Source organism: Panthera tigris, chromosome A2, assembly GCF_018350195.1.
Source record: "Panthera tigris isolate Pti1 chromosome A2, P.tigris_Pti1_mat1.1, whole genome shotgun sequence".
Taxonomy (NCBI): Eukaryota; Metazoa; Chordata; class Mammalia; order Carnivora; family Felidae; genus Panthera; species Panthera tigris.
The window spans coordinates 10,198,437-10,208,599 of record NC_056661.1 but is presented as its reverse complement, the minus strand read 5'-3'; the positions used below and the strand labels follow the sequence as shown (position 1 = coordinate 10,208,599).

The 10,163-nt window shown below is 57.7% G+C and overlaps 1 protein-coding gene across 3 annotated transcripts; it reads left to right on the top strand.

The window, feature by feature from the left end:
* Nucleotides 1–1,406: 1,406 nt before the first annotated feature.
* Nucleotides 1,407–10,125, top strand: DDX39A (DExD-box helicase 39A). 3 transcript variants are annotated; one of them, XM_042978393.1, is made up of 11 exons: nt 1,407–1,515; nt 5,639–5,850; nt 5,983–6,110; nt 7,215–7,307; nt 7,675–7,858; nt 8,532–8,650; nt 8,998–9,129; nt 9,228–9,337; nt 9,447–9,591; nt 9,739–9,886; nt 9,975–10,125. In XM_042978393.1, the coding sequence occupies exons 2-11, from the start codon at nt 5,643–5,645 to the stop codon at nt 9,989–9,991; spliced, it is 1,284 nt and encodes a 427-aa protein (XP_042834327.1). In that variant the 5' UTR covers nt 1,407–1,515; nt 5,639–5,642; the 3' UTR covers nt 9,992–10,125. The 3 variants fall into 3 exon arrangements, with proteins under 3 accessions (XP_042834327.1, XP_042834326.1, XP_042834325.1); XM_042978392.1 differs by lacking the exon at nt 1,407–1,515 and adding an exon at nt 1,725–1,807; XM_042978391.1 differs by lacking the exon at nt 1,407–1,515 and adding an exon at nt 4,278–4,766.
* The last annotated feature ends 38 nt before the right edge of the window (nt 10,126–10,163 follow it).

Genomic DNA, 10,163 nt, shown 5'->3' with positions numbered 1-10,163 from the left:
GGGTAAGCTCCGGACTATGGCTCAGGTCATGATCTCGCACTCCGTGAGTTCGAGCCCCGCGTCTGGCTCTGTGCTGACAGCCTGGAGCCTGCTTTGGATTCTGTGTCTCCCTCTCTCTCTGCCCCTCCCCTGTTCATGGTCTGTCTCTCTCTGTCTCAAAAATAAATAAATGTTAAAAAAAAATTAAAAAAAGAAAAGAACCTTCCCCTTGACTTGACCTCCCCCAACTCCACAGTATACAAGCAGTCACTTCTCACAACCCCAGTGCAGCTCTTTCCGCCCAGGAGCCCTGTCCCTGTGCTTTAATAAGATCACCTTTTTGCACCAAAGACGTCTTCAAGAATTCTTTCTTGGCCGTGGGCTCCGAACCCCACCATCACTCCCAAACCCCATCATAGCCACAGGGTGAACTACTACTCAGCAAGGGAAAAACAAAAAACAAAACAAAACAAAGCTAGTACATGCAGCACCAGACGTCAAAAAACATTTTGTTGAGCCAAAAAAGCCAGATATAAAAGACAACCTATTGCATGATGCTGTTTATCTGAAATTCGAGACCAGAACCCATGGATAGTGATAGAAATCCACACAGTGTTTTGCCCGGTTGGGGCTGAGGGTAGACCTGACCGGGGCACAACAGAACTTTCTGGGGGTGATGGAAATGTTCTGTATCTTCACTGGGCAATCGTCAGTCGGCTGTCAATCTTGAAAAATCAGGGGACCTTTTCTTATGAATTTTTCCTCAGTAAAGTACAAGGCAGGGGGAGGGGGGTAAGGTTGGGAAAATGTAATACAAGGATAAATTAAAATCCAAAACGTCTTATGAGTGAAACATCCTGGTTTGGGTTTTGTGGCCTGAGCCTGCATGGCCACTAGTACAGAGTCTGACCCTTGACAAGACTCTCAGCAAATGGGGAACGTTGATGACGCGCATTTCTCTCTGGGCCCCGAGCGGTCCCTTCCCCACTGCGGGTGCAGCCTGTCCTCTCCACGTTGGAGACATTCCGACCTCCCAGTCCTTCTCAGGACCCTTTCACGGGCTCACCCCGGAGAACCAAGAAGTCGCGAGTTGATGCCCACTTCGAAAGCCTTGAATCCCATGCCCAGCGTAAAAACCACGTAACAGACAGATGATACACAGCCGACAGGCAAATCAAGCCGGCTTCCGCTGCCAGTACTAAATATGTCGACGCCCACCGACGGAAAAACCCCAATCACGTGACAGCGCACGGGCTCACGTCGGCCTTAGACCAGGGCGCCTACTTTTAGATTGGCCAATGAAGCCGAGGCGTGAGGCACGCCCCCTTTCCTCTCTCCACCAATAGCTTCCAGACGCCTCCTGCAGCATCCAATCACCGCTTCCGCCTTCCGTGAATGAAAAGCCAGCAGTCCAGTGAGCAGAGCCGCAGTCCGACGCAGGAGGCAGGAAGCGTTGTGGCTCGTGTCGGGGCGCGAGACCGGTAGCCAGAGTCGGACGGCACTTCTCACAGCGCGCGGAGGCGAACGGGGAACTAGGTGAACGAAGCACCCGGAGCGCGGGGCCGCGGTGCGGAGACGTCGGACCTGCGGGCGAGCGAGCGAGGGGAGACCCTGGGAGTTGAGGGGAGGATGAGGAGGAAGGGGCGCGAGACAAGTGGGGGGCGGTTGGGGCGTCCGCCGCGCGCGGCTGCGGCCGTTGAACGCCATGGCGCATGCGCAAGGCGGGGGTGGGGGTGGGGGCGGTAGCTGTTGGCGCGCTGGGCTCGTTCCCGCTTCCGGGAGTGGGCTGTCATGGCGGCCCGCGGGTCGAGCCTGACTTGGGGAGAAGGTCTGTCTGTCACAGGAGACCCCCTAGTCGTTTGGGGAGGGACTCTGGGGGCCGGGCGCCGGGGTCTGGAGTTGCGGTGGGAGAATCCCGACCTTGTAGACGCGTTAGGCTCCTCCGAGTCGAGGGACTTGCCCTCCCCCACCCTGCTGTGCTGTTGCTATGTGTTTAGGGGATTCGGGCTTCCAGAGATTTAGAATAAAACAGATGTCACCGAGGCGAACCCTGAGGTGGAAGTCTTCCTGGGGCACTTGAGAATGAATGGGTACCGTGAGCTAGTCTCAATTGTCACTTTCCGGGTGTCCGCTTTCGAGTTGATCTGTTCCGGGGGCCGCAGCCGTCGCAGCACCCACCCCCCTCCCCCGGGTGGGACAAACGCCCCTCCCCCAGTTCCCTCCCCGTCTCATTTGAGTTTTAGAGCCCATCTAGCCACTTCCTAGAGAATTTGGTGCCTCCAACTCAGGCTGTCCCTGAATCTGTCCCCTGTAAGAACAAAAAGACTTCACTTGACGTTTGTGTTCGTTTTGACTGCACCGTCCGCTCTTGGCCACCCAGGTTTGGAGCTCAGGGTAGGCGGCTCCCAGCGGTTATCTGCCCAGGGATTGCCCAGGAGATGGTGCTGCCCTGTTGAGCGTGCCATTTTGTTGTTCCCTCCTACCACCCCCACCCTGGTTAATCCTCTCTCCTGGTGACTGGTTTTCCCCGTGGCTGGTCTCATTCCCCGCTCGTCTTCTCCTCTAGAGCAAGTTGCTCTTGGGCCATTACTCCCCTCAGAAACCTCCTTGGTGGTTCCCTGTTGCTTCGCAGATAAAGTATGAGAGCCCTCGATCAGACCGGCTTTCCGAGCTTCCCCCTCTGCCTCTGCTTCAGCCAGTCTTGCTCTCCATTCCCCACAAGGGCGTGGTGCTTTGGAACCGACCTTTCCTGGCTCCTCCCCTTATCTCGGCTGCCTGGGAAATAGCCCCTTCCTGTTCAGGTTGCCTTTTTCAGCAATCAGAGGAGGGCAGACGCTGGCTTTAGCTCCTAAATTCTGCCTGAAGGCCTCGATCTTAATTTTATTCATTGGGCCTTTGTGTGTGAGTGCTTATCTGTTTTAGGCTCTGGGCTGGGCCAAAGGGCTGGCAGGCATGACCTGAACAAGGGTGCTTTTTTTAGCTGGGGCCTGCCAGAAATGCCCTTCTGGAGCAAGAGTCCTGAAGGAAGCGGGGGGACTCACGGCCACTGCCGGCAGTGGGCATGGCAGGTGCATAGGGGCTGAGGCATGCGTGAGGGGCACAGCGGCAAGGCCGGTGAGTGGGGGTGACGGAGCAGATGAGGTTCGAACGTGGTGGGTGTGTGTGGGGGGGGGTCAGTTTGTGTGGGGTCCGGTAGGTCAGGCTGAGGACCCCTGAGTTTTATTCTGAGCCCAGTAGGAGCCTGTGGGGGATTTTGAGCATTTTCCAACTTCGCTTTTACTGGGCTCCCACTGGCTTTTGTGGGGAGAGACGATGGAGGGGGATGGAAAACAGGGGGACTGTGGGCCTCATCCAGGCGAGAGATGATGGCGCCCCCAGAGCCACCAACTGACAATAGACGGAGTGGCGGCCCCGCACAGGGGAGTGTTCCGCCACGAGCAGGAGTGAGGTGCTGATGCCTCCCACAAAGTGGATGGACGTGGAAACGTGCTGAGTGAGCGAAGCCGGGCAGGACAGATGGTTGCATATTGTATGTTGATTGCAGTGAGAAACGGCAGAAACAAGCAAACTGAAAGAAAGTAGGTTGACGGTTGCCCAGAGGACTGAGGGGGGAAGGATGAGAGGTAAAGGGTCTGGTCTTTTTCAAGACTGAGTGAAATGGGTAACGAATCCAACTGTGGTGGTCGTTGAACTTATCCCTGGCTACATTAAAAATACTAAAAACTGGCTGCCTGACTCTTGATTTCGGCTCAGGTCACGATCTTGCAGTTCGTGAGATGGGGCCCCGAATGGGGCTCTGCTCTGGTGGCGTGGAGCCTGCTTGGGATATTCTCTCTCTCTCTCTCTCTCTCTCTCTCTCTCTCTCTCTCTTTCTCTTTCTCTCTTTCTCTCTCTCTCTGCCCCTCCCCTGCTTGTGCACATGTGCTTTCTTGGTCTCAAAATTAAGAAGTTAAAAAAAATACTAAAAACCGATATATGGGACATTGAAAGTGGTGAACGATATGCCATGTGAATATCTCAATAAAGCTGTTCTAATTTTATTTTACTAAAAAAATTTTTTTTAATGTTTTAATTTTATTTATTTTTGAGACAAAGAGACAGAGCACGAGCAGGGGAGGGGTGGAGAGAGAGGGAGCCACAGAATCCGAAGCAGCCTCCAGGCCCTGAGCTGTCAGCCCAGAGCCCGACACGGGGCTCGAACTCACAAACCGCGAGATCCTGACCTGAGCTCAAGTCGGATGCTTAACCGACTGAGCCACCCAGGAGCCCCTAGCTGTTCTAATTCTAAAAAAGAAAGGTGGAGGTAGCTTGGGACTAGTGAGGTAGCAGGGGCAAGCAGTGGCCTAATTGTCCTGTTGGGATTTGTTGGCTGATTGGACAGGGGAGAGAGAGAAAGCCAGTGAGAGAATGAAATTGCCCCTTTTGAGAAGCAGGCCTGCAGGAAGGAACGGAGGGTTTTACTCTTGGGATTTTGAGTTCAGCTTCGAAGGGTCGATGTGGCAGAGGCAGTTGGGTAACGGAGTCTGTTGTTGAGGGAAGCTGTGACCCCATGGAGACACAAGTTTGGGAGGCCTCTGCACAGAGGTGGTCAAAGCCCTGGGGCTGGATGAAGTCACAGAGAGAATGAGTGACAGGAGGGCCAGAAAGTGGGCCCAGGACCCTCCACATCCGGCTCAGGGAGAAGAGGGACTACTTCAGCACCCTCTCTGTCTAGACTGGAGGCTGGATGGAGTTTGGAGGGCAGAAGACCATATTCTCACATCTGGGACCCTTGTAGCTTGTGCCCGGTAGGTCCTGTGCCCATACTGGATACGGCAGGAAGGGAGCAAACTGTATTAATTCTCTTTACCATCTCCGCTTCGTTCTTAGCGGCCTGGGCGCGGTGGGAAGGCTGCTGATGACAGTGCTTAATTACTCCCCTGTGCAGACCACAAGTAGCGGGAGGAGCTGGGGGCGCGACTCTGCTCCTACAGACTCAGGTCTCTCCAGCGTTCTGGCAGCCACGTCTCCTGGTCCCAGGGGTCCTATCCTTTGCAGGCCCGGTAGACTCTTTGCAGAGTGGTGGGGAGGGGGCCTCCTCTGGCTTAGGTGGCCTGAGGTTTATTAGAGTTTTCCTGGCGGCGGCCACGTGCGGCAAACACTTGGGGTAGGGGCTTGATGAGCGAGCGGGCAGACAAGGCTGCGGGTGGTTTGAGAGGGGTCTTGTGGAACGAGGTGTGCCGGGGACAGTGCACAGGGATGCGAGAGCCATGGGGAAGTATGGGGATTTCACTGTGAGAGCAGAGGGAGGCCCTGGAGCCGGGGGTGTGTGTGCGTGTGTGAGTGTGGCGGAGAGGGGCACGGGGAAAGCTGAGGGGGTGCAGGAGTGAAGGTGTGACCGGGACAAGCTGAGGCTGGGAGGTGCTGCCCGGGAGGAGCGGGTGGGACCTTGTGCAGGAGTCTGTGGGGAGTGTGAGGGAGGGGGGGGTCAGAGCGCTGGCCCCGTCTTAGCTTCATCAGCTGTACCAGCTCGGAAGATGGCTCCGGTGCTTTGTCCCTCCTCGACCTGTGTCCGTAGACTGCAGCTGCTGGGCGGTCTTCTCCCTGGAAAACTCCCTGGGAGTTTTCTTTCTCAAACTCACTCGCTTCCCTCGACCCTTCCTCCCTCCTCTGTTGTCAGCGCCATGGCGGAACAGGATGTGGAAAACGAGCTTCTGGATTACGAGGAAGATGAAGAGCCCCAGGCTCCTCCAGAGAGCACTCCTGCTCCCCCCAAGAAAGACGTCAAGGGTTCCTACGTTTCCATCCACAGCTCTGGCTTCCGGGACTTTTTGCTGAAGCCGGAGCTTCTTAGGGCCATCGTGGACTGTGGCTTTGAGCATCCATCTGAGGGTATGCCTCCTGGGTTCTCCCTGCCAGGAACCTCCTCACCGCCCTCTCTGTGGCCTCCTCAGCCGCCTGGCCAGGAGCCTGCACAGAGGGAGCATCTGGTTTCTGGCCGCTCACACGTGCTCTCTCCCTCAGTCCAGCACGAGTGTATTCCCCAAGCCATCCTGGGCATGGACGTCCTGTGCCAGGCCAAGTCTGGGATGGGCAAGACGGCCGTCTTCGTGCTGGCCACCCTGCAGCAGATTGAGCCTGTCAACGGACAGGTAGGTGGTTGCCCTCCCTGCTGGGCCCGAGCTACGTGAGGATCGCTAGCCACGGGTTCCCTTGTTAAAACTTCCTGGTGCTGCGTTCTCTTTGTGGGCTTTTATTTTATTTTTTTTAATTTTCAAAAAAAATTTTTAATGTTTATTTTTGAGAGAGGGAGAGAGACAGGCAGGGTGCAAGCAGGGGAGGGGCAGAGAGGTAGGGAGACACAGAATCCAAAGCAGGCTCCAGGCTCTGAGCTGTCAGCACAGACCCCGACACAGGGCTCGAACCCACAAACTGAGATCATGACCTGAGCCGAAGTCGGACACTTAACCGACTGAGCCACCCAGGTGCCCCTCTTTGTGGGCTTTTAAAATTAAGTACGGTACTTAGTTGTGACAAAATACCGCCCCAAAATGATAAGCCAAGAGGAGAAACTGAGAAGTGCCCACGATTTTAGTCTACAGATTTCACAGCTGTTATTTGGTCGTGTGCTTTTCTAGAGTGTGCGTATTTACACAGGTGAGATTGTACCTAACGAGGTTTGGTTGCTGTTGCCACTGATAGTCGTTTCCTCTTAAGTGAATTTTGTTGGAGGAGAATCAAGGTGCATTCCGGTGTTGTTTTGTCACACGGGGACACACGCCCTTGGGCTGTGTGTGGGTGCACAGGCCCTTGTCTCCTTAGGGTCGATGGTGAGGGTGAGGGTGAGGGAGAGGGAGATTCAGTGGGAGGCTGTGGCGGTTGCAGCCCTTGGCGTCATGGGCCTGAAGGCAGGAGCCACCTTCGGGTGGTCATGAGCTGACCAGAGAGCAGACTCAGGAAGCTGTTGGTAGGGGCTGCCTCACCAGCTAGGTCTCACTGTGGATCCTGGCAGCAGGAGACAAGCCTCACTCACTAGCTGGGGGGACATAGGGAGTGAATGACAGGCGAAGGGTGGGGAGAAGCTAGAGCATCTGGACCGGACCTTCCAGCAGCCGGAGGTTTGGGGAGCAGCGTGGCAGACACCCTCAAGGGGCCAGAGCCCGGTGGGCATGGGGCCCCAGGGGAGGGCACTAGAGTGGGCTCTGCCTGGGGTAGGACTTGGGACACTGCCTAAAGTGTCTGTCTTCCGCCTGCAGGTGACAGTGCTGGTCATGTGTCATACTCGGGAGCTGGCATTCCAGATTAGCAAGGAATATGAACGCTTCTCCAAGTACATGCCCAGCGTCAAGGTAAGTCTCTCGGGCTGGACGTACTGCGTGGTCTTCTGCAACGTTGCTACCCCGGCTGTAGCCCGGCCAGTGTTTACTAAGCTTGGCCGCAGTGGCTGCCTTTGAGGTTTGCGGTGGTTTACATTCCTTAAAAGCCGGATGAATTATGCACGGCCTCCGGAGGCCTGTGCCGGTCCCAGCTGTGGGGCTGCTTTCCACCGGAGTCCTGGCCAGACTCTCAGGCCACTCTGGTCCCCAGGCACTAGGCCCGGGGGTGCTGCTGGAGCCTGAGCTGGCGGGGCCACGGGCCGGGTGGCCGTCAGTTCGGAGCGAGCGTGAGCCTTCAGCCCTTAGACAGGTGAAAGGAACTTTCTCTCCTCCCACATAGGTGTCTGTGTTCTTCGGGGGCCTTTCCATCAAGAAGGATGAAGAGGTATTGAAGAAGAACTGTCCGCACGTCGTGGTGGGGACACCAGGCCGGATCCTGGCGCTCGTACGGAACAGGAGCCTCAACCTGAAGAACGTGAAGCACTTCGTGCTGGACGAGTGCGACAAGATGCTGGAGCAGCTGGGTGAGTGGCCTGCTTGGGTCCAGGAGCTGCTGGAGGCCCCCCCCGCCCCGCCATCCTCACAGCTCCCCTCCCCCCACCCGGACCTCAGAGCCAGGTGGGCCCGGTCAGGGCAGGCCGAAGGTTGCCCCAGGGCAGGGTCACGTGGGTGGCTGGCACACAGGCCTCTGTAGACGACTCCAGGGAGAGTTGTAGCCTCGGCACGGTGACCTGCCTCCGAGCCCGAGCTGACTGAGTCCGGGCGTGTGTCCGTGCCAGCCCTCGGCATGCTGTGGCCTCGCCGCCCGTTGGGTTAGTTCCGGGCCCCTGCCTGCCCTCCGTGAGCCCCGCAGGGCCAGTGGGAGATGGGGCTTGTGTCCCGGGAGGCAGCTGCAGCTCTCACCCCAGCGGCTGTCTCTGCCTCAGGCTCCCCTCCCTGAAGCGTGGCTCGAGGCGCGCTGGCACGGCTGCTCCGCTCTGGCGGCGTGTAAGTGGATGGCAGCTCCTCCCGCGCCCGCCCCGAGTCCAGCCCCTCAGGCACCTGGGACTCGCCCCTCCCTCCACTCGGCTCACGCCGCCCTCGTCGTGGCGCTAACGACTCCCTGGCACAGGTTGGGAGGAGCTGGGGCTGGTCTCGGGTGGGGGTCCCCGCACGGCAGGCGCTCACGCCCACCTGTTTCTTGCCCTCCCCACCCAGACATGCGGCGGGACGTGCAGGAGATCTTCCGCCTGACGCCCCACGAGAAGCAGTGCATGATGTTCAGCGCCACCCTGAGCAAGGAGATCAGGCCCGTGTGCAGGAAGTTCATGCAAGACGTGAGTAGGGTGGGACGGCAGCCAGCCACGGCCTCGGCGCGGCACCTCTGGCCCTCCTCGGTTCCGTGTCCTGAGCCGCTGCTGCTCCGGGACGCCCACACTTGCCTCACCACACAAGAATGCCGGGAGGCCCCGGAGCCTTCCTTCCCTCCTGTGTCTTGTCAGACTAGGAGCTGAGCTTGATCTATACCTGAGTCAGAGCCGAGCTTAGATCAACGATTGGGAGAGAGGCATTTATCGGGGTACGCAGGCCCTCTGGGAAGCATCGCAACGTGGAGTCCTTCGCCGGAAGGTTCTGGGCAGGCAAGATGCCCAGAAGTAAGCCCCGCCTGCCCCTTCCTGCACAGCCCATGGAGGTGTTTGTAGACGATGAGACCAAGCTCACGCTACACGGACTCCAGCAGTACTACGTCAAGCTCAAGGACAGCGAGAAGAACCGCAAGCTGTTTGATCTCTTGGACGTGCTGGAGTTTAACCAGGTGACACCGCGTGGCTGTCCCGGGGTTCCGGGCCTTGGCGAGGCTGGCGCACGGGGGCTCTGGCCCTGACCGCCGCTTCTTGCCTCCCTGCCTCGCAGGTGGTGATCTTCGTGAAGTCGGTGCAGCGCTGCATGGCCCTGGCCCAGCTCCTTGTGGAGCAGAACTTCCCGGCCATCGCTATCCACAGGGGCATGGCGCAGGAGGAGCGGTGAGTGGGTGCCGCCCTCGGGCCCGCAGCAGGCCCCTCGGCCCCTCACGGGGAGTGCCACTCGGGAACCCCATGTCTAACGGCCGCCTCTTGTTCTTCCTGTGCCCAGCCTGTCACGCTATCAGCAGTTCAAAGACTTCCAGCGGCGGATCCTGGTGGCCACCAATCTGTTTGGTCGAGGGATGGACATTGAGCGAGTCAACATCGTCTTCAACTATGACATGCCCGAGGACTCAGACACCTACCTCCACCGAGTGAGTGCCTCCACGGAGCTGTTAGCTCCCTCACGGCCCTCTCCCAGGGTGGGGGTGAGTGGGGATGTGGCCCTGCTTGTCCTCAGATCTCCATGTTGTGTCCCTGTGACCTGACCCCCCTGACCCCCTGCTCCTGTCACGCTGCAGGTGGCCCGTGCGGGACGTTTTGGGACCAAAGGTCTGGCCATCACTTTTGTGTCCGATGAGAATGATGCCAAAATCCTCAATGACGTTCAGGACAGGTTTGAAGTGAACGTGGCAGAACTTCCTGAAGAAATTGACATCTCTACATACAGTAAGTGTTGGGGGTGGGGCTGGGGGGCTGGGCCCGGACAGGGGCCCTCTTCCCCGTCTCACTGGCCTCCCCTCTGTGTGTCTTACAGTTGAGCAGAGCCGGTAACCACACGCCTGGTGGCCAGAGTCGCCCTGTTTCCTGAGTGCTGCTTCAAGTCCTCTTTCTAGGCACCAGTGGGGCTTCCCTTTTTACTGTTTAAAAGCTGTAGATTTGTGTAAGAGTAAAGTTTTATTACGGAAGTCTGTCTTCCACCCTGTGTGTTGCTCGGCTCTCAGCT

Coding starts and splice junctions, on each gene's coding strand:
- DDX39A (XM_042978391.1), top strand. CDS start 4,603: ATGAGTGACAGGAGGGCCAGAAAGTGGGCCCAGGACCCTCCACATCCG. Junction 4,767..5,638: donor ACCCTTGTAGCTTGTGCCCG/GTAGGTCCTGTG, acceptor CTCTGTTGTCAG/CGCCATGGCGGAACAGGATG. Junction 7,859..8,531: donor CAAGATGCTGGAGCAGCTGG/GTGAGTGGCCTG, acceptor CTCCCCACCCAG/ACATGCGGCGGGACGTGCAG.